This window comes from Typopeltis vanoorti, chromosome 23 (assembly GCF_054136105.1).
Source record: "Typopeltis vanoorti isolate ZY-2024b chromosome 23, IOZ_Tvanoo_1.0, whole genome shotgun sequence".
Classification (NCBI taxonomy): Eukaryota; Metazoa; Arthropoda; class Arachnida; order Uropygi; family Thelyphonidae; genus Typopeltis; species Typopeltis vanoorti.
Genome location: NC_143571.1, coordinates 92,554,799 through 92,578,858, shown reverse-complemented (window position 1 = coordinate 92,578,858; position 24,060 = coordinate 92,554,799). Strand labels below are relative to the sequence as shown.

The 24,060-nt window shown below is 35.9% G+C and overlaps 1 protein-coding gene and 1 non-coding gene across 2 annotated transcripts in view; both read right to left on the bottom strand.

Moving 5' to 3' along the window:
• Window positions 1-430: 430 nt before the first annotated feature.
• beta-Man (beta-mannosidase) overlaps window positions 431-24,060 on the bottom strand; it is a 386,558-nt gene continuing 362,928 nt past the window's right edge. Inside the window, exons 15-16 of the mRNA XM_090413087.1 lie at window positions 22,936-23,130; window positions 431-1,764 (exon numbers count right to left, since the gene is read on the bottom strand). Coding sequence (XP_090269213.1) covers window positions 1,501-1,764; window positions 22,936-23,130 — 459 coding nt within the window. The 3' untranslated portion in view covers window positions 431-1,500. The remainder of the gene's footprint in view (window positions 1,765-22,935; window positions 23,131-24,060) is intronic.
• LOC150094065 (U6 spliceosomal RNA) lies at window positions 15,678-15,784 on the bottom strand. Its single transcript, XR_016550347.1, has one exon. It is a non-coding gene; the product is annotated as a U6 spliceosomal RNA (small nuclear RNA).

The window sequence follows — 24,060 nt, the reverse complement described above, 5'->3', positions numbered from 1 at the left end:
TTGTAGGGCCTCCATAGCTAAGTCGGTATAGATGAAGCCCTTTGGTCAGAAAGACCTGGATACGATTCCTGTCCATGATATGAGGAAACTTTATCTGGTCTCATATGAATGTAGAGGGTTTTTCACCCAGAAACGCGGGTTTTTCTTACCTCAGAATAGGAAAACCGGCCAGTGATACACATGGATCTACAATCATAAAATACATACTTAATCCTCACTAGGAAGGCTCAACCAGTCCTAAGGGAGGATTGAGGAATAGGGGGAACCACACATGAATAAATAAAATAAACACTTAAAAAAATCCTTTCTTCGTGTAGTCAAGTGCTGTAGGGTGAATTAATTTTAATTAATTTTCAATTTTTATAATTTAAATTTCAAAATCTTATTTTCTCTCTCTGCAATAGTTTATCTCACTTGATTCAATTGTCAGCAGGTCACAATTGTTTTATTTATTCTTATTTCATTGGCACCATGAGCCAAAAAATTAATCACAGAATATTATCATCCAGATATAAAATCTTACAAATTTCCCTGTGATGACAGTAATAAGTTGATTTGACTATATTGAACCATATGTATATATAAAACCATTTTAAATATGTTTGATGTTAACAATGATTATTGTTAACATCAGTGGTGGCCAGTGAAAATTTTAAGTGGGGATGCTGCATAAAAAAAAAAAAAATAATAATAAAATAAAAAAAAAAAAAAAAACACTTTTCCTAATCAATAACGAATTTATTAATAAATAAATTTACATATTAAAAATTGCTTTATTAAAAATATTTCATCCTCGCCACGAACAAACACCAATAATAAAAGTTTCATATCAATAGCAACGACAAGTGCAAACGAATATGGATGTTAGATCGCAGTTCATGTTTCGTGTAACGATAATTGAAAAAATATAATTCTTTTCATATTTTCAACAGTGACACTTGTCATAATCCACAATTATTTATTTATTGTATCTATAATAAATAAATAATTATATGCTATTTTAACAAAATAAAATAAGATTTACAAAAAAAATAGTTCACCATGCACGTTTCATATCTCACAGAAACAAGGCGCATAAGCATACTAAAAATACATTGCCGTTTGAGCAGTTACAGTTGGGAATGACGTAATGTGCAATGACAAGAGCAAACGAATATCGGCGTTAGATTGCAGTGCATTTGTTTCGTAATCTAAAGCGTTAATCGAACAATTCCAATTATTAACTATTCAATCAATGTCAAAACATAAGCTGTAACCTTTAACATGTTGTACTGCATTTATATAATGTTGTAAACATTGTTATTATTTATAAATAAACACAAACAAAATTTCATTTTTTCCTTGGGGGTGCTGCAGTGTCGCAGTGCTTATGTACAGGCCACCACTGGTTAACATTAATCATTGTTAATTTTCGTAAAAATAATATCAGGATCTGTAAACAAACAAAAACACACAAATTTTTTTTTTTTCCTGTTTATATTCTGACAATGTTTTACTGCATCAAAGAAATGCTTTGTATGAACATATGTCTGCTAAAGATTTTATACTTGTCTTAAACCATATTTCAGCAGCAATAACATTTTCATCTGAATAGAACATAATTTTAATTGTAGGATTTATCATAAGAAAACCATTATCAGAAAATCTTCCATTTATTCCTTCAATTTCCAACCAAACAAATGGTGCAATGTGACGAGTTTCTAAGTAGAAATTGTAAGTATTTTCAGAAAGAGGAGTTTTATATGGACCTTCAACATCAGAAATCTGCAAAATAAATAAATAAATAAGAGTTACTGATCCTCAATTTTCTAGATTCATATACAATCAGATTTCTTATACTTAACTTTTATTCAGTAATAACTAGACTGTTCTTTTTTTTTTTTTTAGTGCTTACTTTTACTGGAAAGAGTGGCTGGCCTGGTTGGTGTACTACTCTCCAACCAACAGTCTACAGTTTCGAATCTCACTATGGCCATGGATGTTAGTGATTATCTTTAGGTGGGAGATGAATTTCATTGCCCAGTGTGAGATCACTATCCCCACTTCTTGGAGGCCTGAAGTGGCTAAAAAAGTTCCATGTTTGGTCTATAGAGCAGTTTCTGGACAATATAAAAATAACTTTAAAAATATAGAAAATATGTATAAAATTGACAAAAACCTTAATCCACACATGTGCATTTATATGTGCTGGCCAGCAGAGTGGTTAGTGTATCCACTCTCCAGCCGAAAGGCTGTAAGTTCAAATCCCACATGGGTATGGATGTTTGTCTGTGAAAATACTAGGGGTGGTGGTGGTTGCCAGCAGATCAGGGGTGGGGAACCTTTTAGAATCAAGGGCGAAAATTGCTAATTTAAAAACTTCTGCAGGTGACTGGTAAATTTTAACTCATATATAGTGTATGTAGTGTGCAATATATATCTTACGAGACGTATGATGATCATATATGTAATATAGTGTTACGTATTTGTATTTACTTTTTATATTTATATTCTCCTTTTTCCTTTTATTCTTTATTCTATTTTTATTTCTTACGTGTACCAGGAGTTATCTCCAGCAAATTTATTTAATTTTAAATGACTGTGCCAGCCAGTGATTAATTCCTGATTCTTAGGTCTACTTCAATGACTATCACTATAATAATACTTAATAACGGGAACACGAGGTATGCAGTTGCGGCTCCCCCCTCCCTTTCTCTTATACAAATGTTTCCCCCCTTCACTTACACAGGTTCGTAATTTTAACAAGTGGTAGGTCAGTCTCAGTTAACAGAACACACAAAGTTTGATCTAAAACAATGCATTTTAATACTACTAATTAGAATATACATGAAATCAAGCAAAGGTGTTAATATACAATAATTACATTTCTGCACACATGTACTGAACTCATTCAATCTTACGTACGTCTTATTATACAAGGTTATATAATCATAGCTCAGGAGCATTATTCAATCATCATTATTCCATTGGTTTGCTCTAGGATTGAGTGATGCTCCTGTTATGTTAGTTCTGGCAATACTAAGTTATTCAAAATTCATACATGATATTTCGTATAATCTTATTTATCACAAATCTCATGAGAGTCAATTTCCTTGCTATTAGATTTACGCAATCATAGGTCCAATGTACAAAGCTGTATTTTCAATCAATGCTTTTTGCATAACATTTCATTTCTTAAACTGTCTTATTAAAAGTTCTCGCGTACATATTTTATAAGTCACAGCAGGAAGGTCACACCTAGACGTTCAGTCCAAAAGGATCTACGAGTCGAGTCTAGTAGGGCTATGCCTAAGGTTTTCTTTTCCTTTCCCTTACAGCACTTCTTAAGCATATAGATAAGAATTGTTTGGCTTACCGATTAGTTTCCCTGGTTTTATGGCTATTCTTTCCTCGGATACGACAAGACTTCCTTGTCGTCTCTACTGTCTTTCTTTGTTGAATCCTACGAAGTAGTTACATTGGCGGTAACTCACCAATGGCCCTGTCTGCTGGTTTCTTGTTGTACAGTTGGAAGACTTGTACGTGACGGAACCCACTGCAACGTGGAGGGCTGCTGGAAACTGGCGTCAAGCATCCTCAGCCTTCACGGCCTTCTCACTGGCACACAGGAAAAATGCAGGAAACAAGAGAGCGTTTGAAGAGCGCACTGCGCTCTTCAAACTCACTATCGACATCACTCACTCATATTCTCTCTCTCACTATCGACATCACTCACTCAGCCGTCTTTGATTGGTCTCATAGGGTCACGTTCTTTCCTCCGTGGCCTTCTTGACGGAACTCTTACTGCCGAGTTTACTGGATGACGTCTCGGATTTTTTTTGCTGAGTCATGAACTGATACGTAATGATGAGACCCTCTGCTGATTGGTTAACAACTCTGAAGTCACTTAACATAACTTTTCCTGTATCGGGCATGATTTATAACATAGCTTTTAGATTACATTACAATAATATTATTAATTAAATTGTTAGTCTCAAATTACACTTTATTCATTGCTTCTATGCCTTTGCTCTTGAGAGCTCAAGCATGTCTTTATCTTAAGTGAATAATTTCTCATGTTGTGTCTGAAACAAATGGCGGTCACAGAGTGGGCCAGTTATTTCCGACACAACAATAGCTATTTTTGGTTTTGTATATTTAAATTTAAATAAATTTAATTATAATAAATTTAAATTATTATAAAATTTTATTTACATGTACATACGAGTATGTCAGCAAAGGGGCGAATTGAAATAGACTCGCAGGTGAAATTTCGCCTGCGGGCGAGGGTTTCCCCACCCCTGGTGTAGATGATGCGATTCGCTGTAGTTGGTGGATTGAGTGGTGGAGAAGGAGAGTTGTAGAGTGGGTACCATTCCTCAACGAGTCTTTGGACTACTTGGAGGTGTCACATAATAATAATGTACAAGTAAATGTACAAAGGTTAGCAAATAACCTTTCATGAGATGGGAACAATATAAAAAAAATCATTGAAAATTATGATCGCTCACTGTCTTTATTCCATTCTAATAATGAGCATGTTTTGTTATCTAGAGACTATTAAAATGGTATTTTAACTCTTACTAGAGATTTTGAATAAGTATTCATGTTACAGATTATCAAAAATGAAGCCTGGCAAAGAAGAATAACATAAAATGTACTGGGCACAGGCAACATGAAGGAGGAAGAAATCAGACACAACTTCTAGTCCCATGAAAGGCATTCTCTGTGGATGTTAGCCTTGGTGGGAGGCCTTAATATTAGAATTTTATTATCTTGGGGAGTTTTCCACATCCATATTAAGATCGGCTGCAAATTACAAACTTGCATCCAAACTTATTGCAAAATATAGTGTATGTCTTTATTTGAATATATGGGACTAGTGTTCCTATCATGGTCTCCTGACTTGATTATCCATTACTGTGGCGAATAGTTATTTATTTAGGTAGAACAGTTATGGGCAGACTGGCCTTGGCAGACCATGAACATATCAGCAGAATCAAACACTATACTTCATTACAGTTATTCTTGAAAAGCAATGTAATTTAAATAAATATATGTAAATTTTCTCAAGATATGGAATAATTGTAACACTAATGCACTGATTCATTCTATTCTCATGATGTTGCTCCAAGCCTTTTCTTGAGCATTTCATAATCACCAAAATATCCTTATATATCCATATGTCCTTTTCTTACAGAAGTCCTCATATAGCCATGTTCATTTCATAGTCACTCTCACCAAGTGGAGAGAGATTTGATACCGTGTTTATAATAACATTCTCTGAGGTGATCAAATTCAAAACCCTCAATCCTTGAAACCCTTCTGTTAGTATTGCATCAGGTAATTGTCCCCTAGTTCGTGCGGTTAGCCTAGTGGCTATGCGCTTCGCAACCATATGCCTGGGGAAGAAGTGTCCTGGGTTCGATTCCCATCACTGACGTGAGGAGCTTAAGGATCTTCCTTAGCCATAGCCAAATTAGTCAGTCTTGGGTGTGGACAGCAAAAATTTTCCCCCAGTGTGTCTGGGGTTTTTCATCCCGCAAGCAGGCAAACCAGCCCCATGAACACACACAGATCTACAGCCATAAATACTTAACCCCCCATGAGGGGGGGGTTAAGTATTAATAGCTGTTGCAGCCACCAAAGGGGGCAAGCTAGCCCCAATAGGTGCCGGTCCCAAGCCTGGATAAATGACGAGGGTTGATGTCAGGAAGGGCATCTGGTCATAAAACTTCACTGCCAGCTCTAGATATGATTAAATGACTGGAAGGGGAAGAGAGGTGGTAGACATGATGAGGAAGAGGAAGTTGGACATTTTATGCGTGCAGGAGACAAGGTGGAAGGGAGAAAAGGCAAAGGAACTAGGAGACGGGCATAAATTGTTCTACTCTGGAGCGAATAAAGAGGGAAGAAATGGTGTCGGAATTGTGGTGTGTGGCAGAAGGAAGGGCGAAGTACAGGAAGTGGGTAGAAGGAACAACAGGATCATGCGAATGAAACTGGGTCTTGGAGAAGAGCAACTGGCCGTCTTATGTGTATATGCCCCACAAGTTGGCTGTACAGCAGAAGAGAAAGATGAATTCTGGACCATGCTAGAAGAAGAAATGAGGGAACTGGAAGAAAAAGAGATGGTGATTGTCAGAGGAGACTTGGGGTACGACAGATGATGGAAAAGTTTTGAGAGAAGCAACGGGAGCTACATCTAGTATTTATTGATCTGGAGAAAGCGTATGATAGAGTGTCAAGGCAAGAAGTCTGGAGGTGTCTGAGAGAAAAGAAGGTACAGGAGAAATATGTCAGGTTGGTGCAGGAGATGTACAGAAATGTGAAGACAAGAGTTCAAACCTGCCTGGGAGAGATAGAAAGTTTTCCAGTGACAGTTGGCTTACATCAAGGGTCAGCATTAAGTCCATTTCTGTTTAATATTGTGATGGAGGTGGTGACGGAGGAAGTGAGAGAAGACATGCCTTGGACTATGTTGTATGCAGATGACATCGTGCTGTGTGCAGAATCAAGAGAAGAAGTGGCAGCCAAACTGGAAAGTTGGAGGAAAGTACTGGAAGAGAGAGGTATGAGACTGAGCAGAAGTAAAACTGAGTATATGTGTTGCAAAGTGGATGGCAGCCAGGAGACAGATCTGGATCTGGAAGTAAATGTCATCAGAAGGGCAGTGACTTTAGATACTTAGGTTCAACAATGAAAGAGGATGGTGAGGCTGAGAAGGAAGTGGGATGCAGGATACAAGTAGGATGGAGGAACTGGAGAGAGATGGCTGGAGTGCTATGTGATAAGAGGATGCCGATCAAACTAAAAGGCAAAATTTACAGGGCAGTAGTGAGATCAGCTACGACGTATGCTTTGGAAACTGTGGCCCTGAGGAAAAATAACAGCAGCAGGATGGAGGTAGTGGAGATGAGAATGCTTAGGTGGATGTGCAGTATGACCAGAAAGGATCATCTGAGAAATGACTATGTAAGGGGAATGGTGAAAGTTACGAACTTAGGAGCAAAGATACAGGAGGCAAGCCACAAACAGCGACCCTACTTAAGTGGGAAAAGCTGCAGAAGAAGAAGAAGAAGAGAAAGCATGAAAGATGATGATTGCCCAGGCTATCCCACACACAGCAGTTACTAATGACAAATTAAAAAAGTACAAGATGTGATTTGAAAAGACAGAAAGTTAGGTGTTCGAGCTGTAACTGAAAAAGCTCATTTGGACAGGGAAAGTGTTTATCACATCTTAATGGAAGAATTGAACATGAAAAAGGTTTGTGCAAAAATATTGTCAGATGAACAAAAAGAACGTTAGAAGGAACTGTGTTCGGACCTTTTGCAATGTATTAAGGATGCACCAGATTTTGTTGAATTAGGTAATTACTTGTAATGAAACTTGGATATTTATGTATGATCTGGAAACCAAGCGAAAATCAATGCAGTGGAAGTCAGCAACATTTCCAAGACAAAAAAAAGCATGCATGAGTCATTCGAAGTTCAAGGCCACGTTGATTGTTTTCTTCAGTATCCAGGGTATTGTAATGGCAGAGTGGGTTCCAAACAGCCAGATGATAAATCAGCAGTATTAACTTGAAGTCTTGACGAAATTGCATGAATGTGTGAGAAGGAAATGATAAGAATTGTGGAGAAACGGTTAGATTTTGTGCCAAGCCAAGACAATGCGCTAGCCCACAATGTCTGTGAAGCAGTTTTTTGCGAATCACAACATCGAGCACCCACCCTATTCACAATACCTGGCTCCCTGTGACTTCTACCTCTTCACAAAGATCAAGTCGGTGCTCAAAGGAACCCATTTTTTGTTGGTAGAAGATGTGAAAGCAAAAACAACGGAGATCCTCAACAGCCTTTCAGAAAATGATCAGCAGAATTTCCTTGAAAGCTGGCAGGTCTGAGTTGGCACACAATTGCATACGAAGGGAACTATTTTTAAGGCGATCATAGTTGATATTCGCAATTTGTTAAATAAAAAGGGATACAGGCACTCGTTTTTTCTGTGTCAGACCTCATATATCAACATATAACTAAATATTTCATTCTGTCCACTTATAATTTCCATAAACTACTTCAAAACTACTGTCACTCTTAGCCCCTTGCATCTTCATGTTATATGAGCTATCAACAGTATTTATCCCTCCCTTTCTATCCACATCAAATACATCATAAATCTCTTTATTTATGATCAGAATGTTTATCTTTATTTCTGTCAGAATGTCACCCAACCATGTCTCACTTATTCTAGCAATTTTGGACAAATAAACATAGCAAATACAATAACTTCATTCCATTCCCATAATTTTCTTTAGACTTCCCAGATCATTCTATTCCTTTCTTTTTTGCTTCACTGGTTCCAGACTCCACCTTTCTCAAGCATTGTCTTCCTGTCACTCCAAATGTCCTACATTTCTTTTCTCTTATTCTTTTCACTCACTACTCACCTCTCCATTCAGAAGCATTTCTTTAATTTCTCCTACCTTATTCTCCTGCACACCTCTTACTACCAGTGGCACACCCAGGATTTAATCTTGGGGGGGGGGGGGCGAATTGAATAGATAAAAATATTTTTAATACAATGAATTTGCATTAAAAATATTTTTAGCCGTTCAACTAAAATTCGTTAAATTTCATTCATTCAATAAAATTCATTAGGTAATTATAAAAATTTATTTAAAGAATAAAATCCAGTTTTCTTTTCTTTTTACAAAGCTCTTGAATTATTTCAGTTGTGGTTACGTTAATCTCTCTCTGTGTGTATATATATATAGCAAAGCCAATCCGTTCAATCGTGATTGTGTCATGGTAGATCTTAAATAGGTTATTAAAAGGCGTAAGTTAGAAAATGACCTTTCACTGATGCATGTTGTTACCGGAAGCGTTGCAAATATTTTTAATAAGTTATAGATGTTAGAATATATCATTTTGTCACACTTTGAAACTGCATCAATGGCATTTTTGCATGGAGCTATTGCAAACGGTTTTTCAAATTTCTTATACCACAACTTGAATTGGGCGTTCAAAATTGCTGGATTTGTATAAGGCTTTGTATAAGGATGAAATTAATATTTTCTATGATTCTGCCAATTTCACAGTTTTTTTATTTATTTTTTTAATTTTCTTGCTATATTTAATCATGTGTGGATTTTCTTAATATCTGCATAAAGTAAAGACTTCAGATTAACATCTCCAGTTTCGATATCATGCCTAATGCCACATTCCATTCATAATGTGATCCATATAAATGAGAAATAATAGTGGAGATAATATGCACTCTTGTCTCATACCTGATTTAATATCAAACTATCATCCTGTATCTCCTTCAATTCCAACTGCCAATTTACAACTCAAATATAAACTATACAATACATGTTATAAATTAAAGATTCCAAGAAATTGTATACTTGGTTTAATCCTTTATCCAAGTGTAAGCAAAGTTTGCACCTGAAGTATTTTCAGGCAACTCGTGGTAAAGGTGGTATAACTTCACATCACTTGCCTTAGTATCTCATAATGCAAAGCACATCTCCTCGTAGACATGTATAATGTTATACATTTTGGGAAGGGTCACTACCGAGACCAGTTTTGACCTTTACTGAGGTCTCTTCAGTGGGAGTCAGATCCAGAGGTGATATTAAGGTTGAGTAATGCAGAAATCATATTTTCATATACAAGTTGACAAAAGGTGTCACACCTTATTATTAAATTACTCTGGATTAGAGAAAGATTGTTGGAAGTTTTTTCACTTGGTTATACTATAAATTAAAGATACCAATAAATTGTATACTTGGTTTAATCCTTTATCCAAGTGTAAACAAACAAAGTTTGCACCTGAAGTATTTTCAGGACTGGGGCAACTAGTGGTAAAGGTGGTATGACTTCACATCACTTGCCTCAGTATCCCATAATGCATGTTAATGTCCCATTTACACAATATACGTGTAGAATTTTGAACAGCTTTTCTGCACCTTATCATAACTACAAAGTTATGATTTTTCCAGAACTACAAAACTTAAACATAGATCTCTGTTATATTCTCATGATTTCTCTATTAACTGTTCTAAAATGAAAGAGTAATCTTACCAACACAAAGCTACTGACAGATTACACTTTTATTTAGCCTGAAGCCAGCTTGTTTGCCACCAAGTTTCATTTCCACAATTTTTCTCAGCCATTTCTCAAGTATGCTTGAATTAATTTAAAACTGGAATAAGCTGGGTAAAAGCAAAATGAAAGTATACATTTTTATCCCTTTTTAGAGATAGGTGTCATGAGAACTATTCCAATAATCTGGAAATTGACTTTCTGATCAGGCCTTCTGTATGCAGTGCAGCCAGTGCAAAACCAGAAATGCGCAAATAAAGAAGTATAAAAGCATTTCTAGTTGTATAACATGTAATCCAGCTTTCCATGTTTCAGGTTTTTGAAGGCATTTTTAATATCCACATGTATTATGTGTGTGTGTGTGTATGCGAGTGTGTGGGAGGGGGATGCTTAAGGGTCAAAGCTACATAACTGAGAGGAGACCTCCACATAGCCTTTAAGAAATGCAGAAAACCGACCAGGAATTCTGACCTAATGTCCAATCTTCACCTTCTCATAGTACACCCTGTTAGGTATCAGTCTGTAGACTGAACGAACAAGGATCTGGGATATCCAGTTAAAAAAGGCCCCGGATGTCTTCACCAGGGTTAATAGTGGAACCAGAGTTAATAGTGAAAAGTCAGCTACTGGAACACATCCCAACTCAACATCACCAGAGTTCAAGATCGGAACTCCATCATAAGAAGTCTGAATGGCAAAGAAATGGAGCTAGCCGAAGAATGGATAAGTACCAGATTGACAAGATAGAGGTGACTGAAACAAAAAGACAAAAACTGGTGAGATCTTTCTGAGTGATAAATACAAAAAGTTATATTCAGGAAATGACAATGAATGAAAAGAAGGAGTAGAATAGTGACTGTGAATGAATTCAAAGCAAAGTACGATAGATGCTGTGCGAATATTGAATAGTTCTTGACATGATGTTTAGGGCCTCCCTTGATGAGTCTAAGGACTCCTCGGAGTTGACCGTAGTAATAATAATAATAGTACAGTCATATCCCAACTTATGCGAATCTGGAATTACGCGGTTTCTTATATGTACGTATTCCTGTCCCGCTTCACGCCTCATCACTAGTCATATCTTTCAAGTGCCGGCCGCATTCGCCAGTGTTGCACATGCTGTGAACAAGCACTGATGTGTTTCGCGCGGTCTCTATTCATACACAATTTTTATAGTCTACAAACCTTGCGATTGTTTAATGTTATGTTCTTGATAAAACTTTTATCACATAAAAAATAATAATGTCATCCAAAAGAAGCAAGTCCGATTCTTCTACAGCTAGCAAGAAAAGAAAAACATTGATTTTTGGAAACGAAACTCAACATTATCAAGGATTTTGAAGGTGGAATGAAAATTTGTGAGCTAGCAAAGAAGTTCGAACTACAGGAATTCATAGTAAGCACAATCATAAAAGAAAGGTATACAGATTTTGGAGGACATAGATTCTAACGAGGAACGAATTCTAGCCAAAAGGCAAGGAATAAAAAAATCATTAGCTTGCAATGAAGAAGTTTTGTGTGACAAGAAAAAGACATTATGCTGTCAGATGAATCTATTAGATTTTATGAAACCATTGACATTGAAATAACTTTCTTTTTTTTATATACGTAAAACTACAATTATAATTATATTTTTTAAAAAAATACAGGTGTTTTTGTAAACCTTTGGTCCCAATTGTATGTTTGTATATATAAATTACATCCAAAATTATACCCCGAGTTACTCGAATTCGACTTGCACGCTTTTTGTTAGTCCCACCTACCAGTTAACTTCGGGGTTTTATTGTATTCAAAACTAAATACTAGGCTAATCTTCTTGAATAGCAGGCAGTCTCAAGTAGAGTGATGTGGGCAAATATGAGAATGGGGAACTGGACAATGAGACTTATTTGTGCCTATGGTCCCACAGAAGGTTCTACTAAGGCAGAAGTGGAGGAATTTTTTGATGCTTTAGAGAAAGCAACTGACAAAATGAAAAAGGAAAAGTTGGTCCTTGTCATCATCATTATCAAATTCCTGTCATGTACTCTCAAAGGGTGTACAGGATTTGATAGTACTATATGAAAAAATTACATCATTACTAACTTCCTATCTACAATTTTCCTCCAAATCAGTCTGTTACTTGTCAAGACTCCAACATTATCAGATCTTATATTTCTATCGTCTAAGGCACTTTGTACCGTATCAATCCACCTATATCTTGGTCTTCCTCTGGGTCGTTTTCCTGCCAACCTGGCTGAGAACACTTGTTTTGCTAATCTTTCCTCTCCCATTCTATTTAAGTGACCATACCATCTGAGATTAGCTCTGCTAACGCATTCCTGGATGCTGACAATGTCAAGTTCTTTCCTAATATCCTCATTTTTAATATGATATTGCCATTGATGCCATCTGTTCACGCCTCTAATCTTTCTCAGGACTCTCATATCTGCGGTCTCTAGTTTTTGGTCAAGTGTTTTACTTCTGACCCAGCTCTCAGATCCATAAGTTAAAATTGGTTTGAACACAGTCTTGTATACAGCTAATTTAGTGTTCCGACTAATTTCTTTCTTATTCCATATGAATTTATTCAATTGACTTCCCACGATACCAGCTTTGCTGATTCTGTTGTCTATTTCTATATTTAGTTTACCATCTTCAGTAAAAATTGTGCCTAAGTAGCTGAAATGTTTTACTTGTTCCACAGGTTCTCCATTCACAACACAGTTGACATTTTCAATGATTCTGCCTATTTTCATTGTCTTTGTCTTTTTATTGCTGACCTTCATACCATATCTATTACAACAGCTATTCAATTTAGTCAGAGAATCTTGCAGACTTGTAGCGGATTTATTTAGAAGTATAACATCATCCGCATAAAGCAAAGAGCTGACATTAACATCTCCAATTTTGATATCAGGTTTAATACCACATTCCTTCATAATGTGATCCATATAGATAATGAATAACAGAGGGGATAATGTACATCCTTGTCTCACACCAGATTTAACATTAAACCATCTTCCTGTACTTCCTTCAATTCTAACTGCTGACTCACAACTCAAATAAAGACTAAGTATTGCTTGATATAATGCCCCATTGACACCATATAACTGCAGCGTATTGAATAGCTTCTCTCTTGGCACCTTGTCATATGCCTTTTCCAAATCGACAAAACTTAAATACAGATCTTTGTTATATTCCCATGCTTTCTCGACTATTTGTCGTAAAGTGAAGATCTGATCCTGACAGCTTCTATTTGGCCTGAATCCAGCTTGTTCTTCACCAAGCTTTTCTTCCACAATTCTTCTCAACCGTTTCTCAAGTATACTTGCATAGATCTTGCCAGGAACACTCAGTAGGGAAACACCTCTGTAATTCTCACATTCAGTTTTATTTCCCTTTTTATATATGGGTACTATGAGAGCTCTACTCCAATCATTGGGAATTCGTCCCTCAGTCCAGGCTTTCTGAACTATGCAGTGCAGCCACTGTAAGACTCTTATACCACCATACTTCAGCATTTCTGGTCGAATATCATCTACTCCTGCGGCCTTTCCACATTTCAAGCCTTTGATGGCTTTTTTCTACTTCAAGTATGGATATATATTCCTGACTGCATGCCTGGTCAGTGTTTTTTATCACTGTGCTGTCATCACTGCTTGTTTCATTTAGCAGTTTTTCAAAGTAATTACTCCATACTTCAAGGATATCTTTTTCTCCTGTTTTCATTTCACCTTTATCATCTCTAATTCCTTTTACAGCACTCTTTCCTCCATTCCTAAGCTTCTTCAACAACCTCCAGAATATTTTGCCACCTTCTTGATATTTATTTTCTATATTCTTGCCAAAGTCGTCCCATGACTTTTGTTTAGCTAGTTTTACACACTGTTTAGCTTTCTTACATTTGTCTCTGTATTCTGTAAGAGTAAAAGCTGACTTATTTGCCAGGAACTTTTGATATGCTTTCTTCTTTTCCTTCACTGCCTCTTTAACTTCCTGTGTCCACCAGGGAGTTCTGATTTTTTTATCCTTGCACACAACCTCACCACATGCCTCTCTGGCAGAATCAATCAATGTTTCCTTCAGAGTTTGCCACTGAATCTCCAAGGTTTGATTCCTGTTCTCAAACTCTTTCATTTTCTTTTGAATAATATTTCTGTATTTTAGTCTACATTTCACATCTGAGAGCTGCTCAACTTTTATTCGCTTTAAAACTTTCTTACATGTTATTCTTTTCAATATGAAATTCAATTTTATCCTGCTCAAGACTAAACAGTGATCACTTCCAATTTCAATCCTCCGTACACTCTAGTATCCTGCACCAGGGAGAAAACATCACTATCAACAATAACATAGTCAATGAGACTTTCTTATTCCTTGCCTCTTCTCTCCATGTGAAACATGGTGTTAGTAATAACCAGTCCATGTCCTGAGCAGAAATCCAACAGATATTTGCCATTATTATTAGCTTTGCTCTTTTCTCCAAATTTTCCCAAAATATTTTTATATGTCTCACAATCATTTCCTACTCTGCTATTTAGATCCCCAACAAGGACCAACTTTACCTTTTTCATTGTGTCAGTTGCTTTTTCTAAAGTATCAAAAAATTCCTCCACTTCTACCTTAGTAGAACCTTCTGTGGGACCATAGGCACAAATAAGTCTCATTGTCCAGTTCTCCATTCTTATATTTGCCCACATTACTCTACTTGAGACTGCCTGCCATTCAAGTAGATTAGCCTTGTATTTTGTGTTGAATACTATGGCTACTCCTTCTTTTCCTTGATTGTCATAGCCTGAATATAACATTTTGTATTTATTGCTCAGAAAGATCTCACCAGTTTTTGTCTGTTTTGTTTCAGTCACCCGTATTATGTCGATCTGGTACTTATGTAATTCCTCAGCTAGCTCCATTTCTTTGCCATTCAGGCTTCTTATGTTGATAGTACTGATCTTTAACTCTGGTGATGTTGAGTTGGTGTGTGTTTTCAGATTTGTTCCAGTAGCTGACTTTTCGCTGTTCACCCTGGTTCCCTGGTGAAAACAACGGGGGCGTTGTTTAACTGGGCGACACCCCAGCTGGCATGAAATTTTGTTATGTTGGACCATGATTTTTTATTTTGGTTTAACCAATAAGAATACAATTTGGTTGGCTAAATCCCAAATTGCCAGCCGATCCTCATTCGTTCAGTATCCAAGTAGATGCCCAACAGGGTGCACCACGAGAAGGTGAGGATTGTACATTATGTCAGAAGCCCTGGTCGGTTCTCTGCTTTCCTTTAAAGGCTATGTGGAGGTCTCCTCTCAGTTATACAGCTTTGACCCTTAAGCACCCTGTTGGTCCTTGTTGGGGATCTAAATATTATTATTATTATTATTATTCAGGCCTCCATGGAGTCAAAAGACTCATCACAGGAGGTCCTTCCTAAGAACATAGTCTGTCAACACTCATCAAGGGGAGGTCCCCCCTAAGAAACACAAAGTCTATCATACCACTCCTTAAACTCATTGACCGTTCTCGCTCTCACCACTCCATCAGGCAATGCATTCCACGGTTCAACCACCCTCCACACAAAGAAACCACTCCTCTCCCTCTTGCTAACAGAAAAATGTGGAATGCTTTATGATTTTGCTTGTCATCCTTGCGCAGGGGCCATGCTAATCTTGTCTGTATCGTTCCAATTTTAGTATATGTACTGCCGAAGAAAGTACATAGCAGACAGCAGAGTAGGAAATGATTATCAGACATAGAAAAATATTTTGGGAAAATTTAGAGAAAAGAGCAGTTTGATAGTCTAAAGTTTCGACAATCAAACATCACATGAAACTAAATGGCTTCTCTGAAAAGAGTACACAACATCTTTTCAATTCTTACAATCCAACACAGAACAACAAAGATTCAATCCATTAAGTTCACATTCCTTACATTTCCAGGATTTCAGAAGAAATATAATTTGACAGCCACTTATACACCTATTAACAAATTATCCACCCATTTTCCTTCTTCTAAAGATAAACACTCAAACATGTCTCTACCTGGTGTGTAACAAGTTCTGTGTAACTGTAATCTTTCCTGCTTTGGACAAACTGGATGCTATATAGAAAAAGGAATTCAAAAGCATCAATCATCCATTCAACACAACAAACCAGGGAAATCTGGATTAGCTCAACACGGAATAGAAACAAGCCACAACATCCTTTGGTCCAAGACTCGCCTCCTACACAGATTTTGCTATAAATCTGAATGTTTATTTAAAGAAAGTGTGGAGGCCTTACTTCAACGTCCTAACTTGAATCGTAATGACTGTATATCTGTATCAAAAATTTGGGAAAGTTTTAATCAGGATAACACATTAATTTTTTTTTTTTTTTAATTTCCTAAATTAGTCATAATCATCATCAAATTCCTGCAATGTACCCTCAAGGGGTATACAGGATATGACAGTACTACATGAAAAATTTACATCATTACTAACTTCCCATCTACAATTTTCCTCCAAATCAGTCTGTTACTTGTCAAGACACCAACATTATCAGATCTTATATTTCTATCGTCTAAGGCACTTTGTACCATATCAATCCACCTATATCTCAGTCTTCCTGTGGGTCGTTTTCCTGCCAACCTAGCAGAGAACACTTGATTTGCTAATCTTTCCTCTCCCATTCTATTTAAGTGACCATACCACCTGAGATTAGCTCTGCTAACCCATTCCTGGATGCTGACAATGTCAAGTTCTTTCCTAATATCCTCATTTTTAATATGATATTGCCATTGATGCCATCTGTTCATGCCGCTAATCTTTCTCAGGACTCTCATATCTGCGGTCTCTAGTCTTTGGTCAAGTGTTTTACTTCTGACCCAGCTCTCAGATCCATAAGTTAAAACTGGTTTGAACACTGTCTTTTATACAGCTAATTTAGTGTTCCGACTAATTTCTCTCTTATTCCATATGAATTTATTCAATTGACTTCCCACCATACCAGCTTTGCTGATTCTGTTGTCTATTTCTATATTTAATTTACCATCTTCAGTAAAAATTGTGCCTAAGTAGCTAAAATGTTTTACTTGTTCCACAGGTTCTCCATTCACAACACAGTTGACATTTTCAATGATTCTGCCTATTTTCATTGTCTTTGTCTTTTTATTGCTGACCTTCATACCATACCTATTACAACAGCTATTCAATTTAGTCAGAGAATCTTGCAGACTTGTAGCGGATTTATTTAGAAGTATAACATCATCCACATAAAGCAAAGATCTGACATTAACATCTCCAATTTTGATATCAGGTTTAATACCTCATTCCTTCATAATGTGATCCATATCGATAATGAATAACAGAGGAGATAATGTACATTCTTGTCTCACACCAGATTTAACATTAAACCATCTTCGTGTACTTCCTTCAATTCTAACTGCTGACTTACAACTCAAATAAAGACTAAATATTGCTTGATATAATGCCCCATTGACACCATATAACTGCAGTGTATTGAATAGCTTCTCTCTTGGCACCTTGTCATATGCCTTTTCCAAATCGACAAAACTTAAATACAGATCTTTGTTATATTCCTATGCTTTCTCAACTATTTGTCGTAAAGTGAGGATCTGATCCTGACAGCCTCTATTTGGCATGAATCCAGCTTGTTCTTCACCAAGCTTTTTGTCCACAATTCTTCTCAATCTTTTCTCAAGTATACTTGCATAGATCTTACCAGGAACACTCAGTAGGGAAATACCTCTGTAATTCTCACATTCAGTTTTATTTCCCTTTTTATATATGGGTACTGTGAGAGCTCTACTCCAATCATCAGGAATTCGTCCCTCTGTCCAGGTTTTCTGAACTATGAAGTGCAGCCACTGTAAGACTCTTATACCACCACACTTCAGCATTTCTGGTAGAATATCATCTACTCCTGCTGCCTTTCCACATTTTAAGCCTTTGATGGCTTGTTCTACTTCAAGTATGGATATGTATTCCTGACTGCATGCCTGGTCAGTGTTTTTTATCACTGTGCTGTCATCACTGCTTGTTTCATTTAGCAGTTTTTCAAAGTAATTACTCCATACTTCAAGGATATCTTTTTCTCCTGTTTTCATGTCACCTTTATCATCTCTAATTCCTTTTACAGCCCTCTTTCCTCCATTCCTAAGCTTCTTCAACAACTTCCAGAATATTTTGCCACCTTCTTGATATTTATTTTCTATATTACGCCAAAGTCCTCCTATGACTATTGTTTAGCTAGTTTTACACACTGTTTAGCTTTCTTACATTTGTCTCTGTATTCTCTAAGAGCACAAGCTAACTTATTTGACAGAAACGTTTGATATGCTTTCTTCTTTTCCTTCACTGCCTGTTTAACTTCCTGTGTCCACCATGGAGTTCTGATTTTTCTATAATTGCACACAACTTCACCACATGCCTCTCTAACTGAATCAATCAGGACTTTCTTCAAGGCTTGCCACTGAATCTCCAAGGTTTGATTCCTGTTCTCAAACTCTTTCATTTTCTTTTCAATAATCTTTCTGTATTTTAGTCTACAGTTCATATCTGACAGCTGCTCATCTTTTATTCGCTTTAAACTTTATTACATGATATTCTTTTCAATATGAAATTCAATTTTATCCTGCTCAAGACTAAATAGTGATCACTTCCAATTTCAAATCCTCTGTACACTCTGGTGTCCTGCACCAGGGAGAAAACATCACTATCAACAATAACATAGTCAATGAGACTTTTCTTATTCCTAGCCTCTTCTCTCTCTATGTGAATTTGTGCACATTTTTATGTTGGAACATGGTGTTAGTAATAACCAGTCCATGTCCTGAGCAGAAATCCAACAGATATTTGCATTTAATATTAGCTTTGCTGTTTTCTCCAAATTTTCCCAATATATTTTTGTATGTCTCACAATCATTTCCTACTCTGCTATTTAGATCCCCAACAAGGACCAAGTTTTCCTTTTTCATTGTGTCAGTTGCTTTTTCTAAAGCATCAAAAAATTCCTCCACTTCTACCTTAGTAGAACCTTCTGTGGGACCATAGGCACAAATAAGTCTCATTCTCCAGTTACCCATTCTCATATTTGCCCACATTACTCTACTTGAGACTGACTGCCATTCAAGAAGATTAGCCTCGTATTTTGTTTTGAATACTATGGCTACTCCTTCTTTTCCTTGATTGTCATTGCCTGAATATAACATTTTGTATTTATTGCTCAGAAAGATCTCACCAGTTTTTGTCTTTTTTGTTTCAGTCACCCGTATTATGTCGATCTAGTACTTATCTAATTCCTCAGCTAGCTCCATTTCTTTGCCATTCCTGCTTCTTACGTTGATAGTGTCGATCTTTAACTCTGGTGATGTTGAGTTGGGGTTTGTTTTCAGATTTGTTCCAGTAGCTGACTTTTCGCAGTTCGCCCTGGTTCCCTGGCGAAAACAACGGGGGCCTTGTTTAACCAGGCGATGCCCCAGCCGGCATGAAATTTTGTCATGTTGTACCATCATTTTTAATTTTGGTTTAACCAATAAGAATACAATTTGGTCGGCTAAATCCCAAATTACAAGCCCATCCTCGTTCGTTCAGTATCAAAGTAGATACCCAACAGGGTGCACCACGAGAAGGTGAGGATTGGTCATTAGGTCAGAAGCCCTGGTCGGTTCTCCACATTCCTTTAAAGGCTATGTGGAGGTTTCCTCTCAGTTATGCAGCTTTGACTCTTAAGCAACCCCCTAAATTAGTCTAATGTTATTTAAGATTATTACATGAATTTCTGAATTAATATCTTTAATTTAATCATGAATCTGATAAAAATTTACTCTTTTAATACTTAGCCATATGACATCACGCGGCTTGTTCTATTGGTGAATGATCAATTGTTCGTATTCCACCTTGTTTTTTAAAACTATTCCTATGTAGCCACTGAAGGTCTGTAATATTTAGACTGAAATATTTGGCAAATTAAATAATATTCTTGTGTAAATGTAGATATTTTATAATAGCAAAGAACTGTATTTAAGTTTTGTAGATCTGGAAAAGGAATATGACAAGGTGCCAAGAGAGAAGCTATTCAATATACTACAGTTACATGGTATCAATAGAGCATTATATCAAGCAATACTCAGTCTTTATTTGAGTTGTAAGTCAGCAGTTAGAACCGACGGAAGGAAGATGGTTTAATGTTACATCTGGTGTCAGACAAGAACGTACATTATCACCTCTGTTATTCATTATCTATATGGATTACATTATGAAGGAAAGTGGTATTAAACCTGATATCAAAATTGGAGATGTTAATCTCAGCTCTTTACTCTATGCAGATGATATTCTACTTCTAAATAAATCTGCTACAAGTCTGCAAGATTCCCTGACTAAATTGAATAAGAGTTGTAATAGATATGGTAAGAAGGTCAGCAATAGACAAAGACAATGAAAATAGGTAGAAGCATTGAAAATATCAACTGCATTGTGAATGGAGAACCTATAGAAAAAGTAAAACATTTCTTCTACTTGGGCACAATTTTTAGTGAAGATGGTAAATTAAATACGGAAACAGACAACAGAATCAACAAAGCTAGTATGGCAGGAAGTCAACTGAATAAATTTATATTGAATAAAGAGAGAAACTAGTCAAAACACTAAATTATCTGTATACAAGACAGCGTTCAAACCAATTTTAACTTATGGATCTGAGAGCTGGATTAGAAACAAAACATTTGACCAAAGATAGGAAGTTAGTAATGATGTAAGTTTTTCATGTAGTACTATCATATCCTGTACAGCCCTTGAGGGCACATGTCAGGATTTTGATGTATTATGTGCACTTCTGGTTTCATTTAAATCATTGAAAGCAATTACTCCAGACATCTAGAATATCTTATCATCAGTTTCATGTGACTTTTATCCATGTATGATTTCTTTTATGCTACTCTTCCCTCCATTAGCCTCCAGAACATTTTGACACCTTCCCAATATTTATCTTGCATAATTTTCCAAATGCCTTACTATGACATTTGTTTAGCTACTTTCACACACTGCTTTATAATGTGTAATTTAGTACATTTTCCTCTATTTTCTTAAAGCATATGTTGACTTACTTGCTAGGAATTTTTGATATGCTTTCTTGTTTTCCAAGAAACAAGAAAGCATATCAAACTTTCTGAATCAACCCATGGAGTTATGATTTTTCTATCCTTGCAAATAACTTCACTATGCTTCCCTAACTGAATGTTTTCTTCACAATCTGTTTTAGAATATCTAATGTTTTATTCTTGTTTTCAAACTTTCATTTTTTTCTTGAATAAATTTATCTTGATCATATTTGTATATTTGAGTCTACAGTTCATCTCTGAAAGCTGCTTGACTCTGATATAAAAATTTTATATATACAGTGGTGCCTTGGTTAACGAAGGTAGTCCATTCCAGGATTACCGTCGTTATCCAACGTGCGATTCCCCATAAGATTTAATTGAAAATCGATTAATTTGTTCCGGCTCCTCCCCACAACCACAGTACATATTAAAAATGCAGATAAAACTCATTTAAAATGTCATAAAAATATGATAAATATCATTTATTTATTATACAGTATTCTTGGAAAGCTTGAAGAAGGCTGCACAATTACTAATATTTCCAGAAAGTTTGGAATATCACACAGCATTGTATTCAAGCTCTGGACAGCATTTCAAACCAAGGAATGTGTTAATGACATTTGCTAAGAGATTGCCCTCACTTGACCATAGAAAGACAAATTTTTGGTTATAACAGCAAAATGTAATCGACGCACCATGGCAGGTCAGCTGCAATCAAGCATGGATATCTTGACCAACTGTACCAGGACATCTTCAAAAAGTATGCCTATACGTCTGAAGGCCTATAGTCTGCATCCTTTTATTCACAGCTCATTGTAGAGCATATTTTCAGTGGTGTTGTATGCATAAAAATTGGACAAGACACTAATAGGCTAAAGTACTCTGTACAGATCAGATTCTAGTGTGAAAGTGGTACTGCTTACCATTATGAGAATTTTCTTGAAAGGGATAGATATGGCAGTGTTAAGATCATTGTGTTGGGAGGCATTATGCTTAATGGACACACCAAGCTACAAGCGCTGGAAAAAGGGACTATAACTGGTGAACAATACTGCAACGAAGTTCTTCAATGTTATGTTAGTTGTTTTGTGGTGCTGTAGGCAAAAAAATTAATTTTTATTCACTACATTGTACATGAGCAGGGGAGATACTTCTGGAGACTGAGGATTTTAATTAAATCGAGAATCACTTGGAGCTAAGCAAGGTATGATGCTGTGAGAGCTGCATCACAGTTTGGAGTGGACATTTTCCATACTAAAATGTCTCTCTGCGTAGCACTCTGTAAACACTGTACATTAATTTTAATTATGTCCTTAAGAAGTTGTAACTTTTGACAAAAAGTATTGTAATTTAATTTGAATGAAATTTATAACTTGATGATATCTCCCTCGATGATTCTTCAGACTCCATGGTCTGATTCTTCAGACCATGGAGTCTGAAGATGCTTGTACAATAATAATAATGATAATAATATCTATATCTATACATATATTTTAATAAAAACAATTGAATTTCTTTTTGTATCATGAAAAATAAAAAATTCATAGACTTTTAGCTGTTGTACTGCGAATGCTGTTTTATAACATCATTAACAGTATTGCATTACTACATATGGAAAAAAATTAATACATTTAATTATATCATAGTCTTTTCTCCAATAAGTTAAAATTTTCTTAATTATCAAAAGAATAAGTGGATATGACTGATAATCAGATACCCTGCAATAGTCATGTATTATTTGTAAAATATCTCATTGTAATAATGTACTTACGGTAACATTAGCTTTCTTAAGGCCTTTCAAAGGAGATAAAAACATATAATTCGGAGGTCCTAGAATTCTATTATTAGCATCATGAAGTAGAAAATAAAAGAAGCATTCTTTTCTTGATGAACACTGTCCTTCTGCAAGTAATCCTTTACTGCCATTTACAGGTAGTGAATATGCCATACTGCTAGTCTGTGGAGACTGAGAAATATGGAAAGCATTAATAATGCTACTTTTATAAAATATTCCATTATGTGAGGATAATCAAAAAGTTGCTGCCAACATTTTTTAAATTTTTATTTTATTTTATTTTTTTTTCACGCACTATAGTGTTAATGAGCATTTCAGAATCTAAAATCAAATTATTAACGTATTTTTCATAATTTTCTCAGCAGGTAGTGATGACAATGCACTAACTGTTATAGCATTCTAAACATGGTGCATCACCAATCTCTATTCAAAACATTAGAACAAAGCCTGAAAATTTATTTTTGTAGCTTCAAGAAAGTTCAAGTGACATTATATTGGCAAATAAGTTCTATATATGAGCACAAATGTTGGTCATGTCGTATAATAAGCTTATGCAAATAGTTCAAAAGATAAAACACAGGTCAAGCTGTAGGTACAGTTACAGTAATCTACCATTTATCCGACCCTTCAATTATCTGAACAACTAGTTCTGATAATTGAATTTATGTCCACATTTGGCTGTAGTCATGAAAATTTTTTGATGTACAGATAAAAATGTAATTCATAGCTTTTAGCATAATTATGCCTAGTCACACATCCAAGCTAGTTCAACACTTCTTTCGACATAACAATCATCATACAAGGATCCATATGGTCATTAATGTTGGTTGATGTGGCATTCCAAAATCACAGGAATCACAAATGTCACTCTGATATCTATTCTTTAAAGGTACCTGTGGTAGCTTTCATTAAAGTTTATTACTGAAGTTATTGTGTAACTCGGATATCTGTTAAATGCTTACAGCCTGTGCAGTATTGCAATCTGATAGAAAAAACACATAAAGAAGATTCATCTTTTGTTTGCATATCCCGAAATCTTCGAAACACTACAATATATTAAATAAAAAAAATATTAAAAAACTTGATTTTCCCCACAGGGCA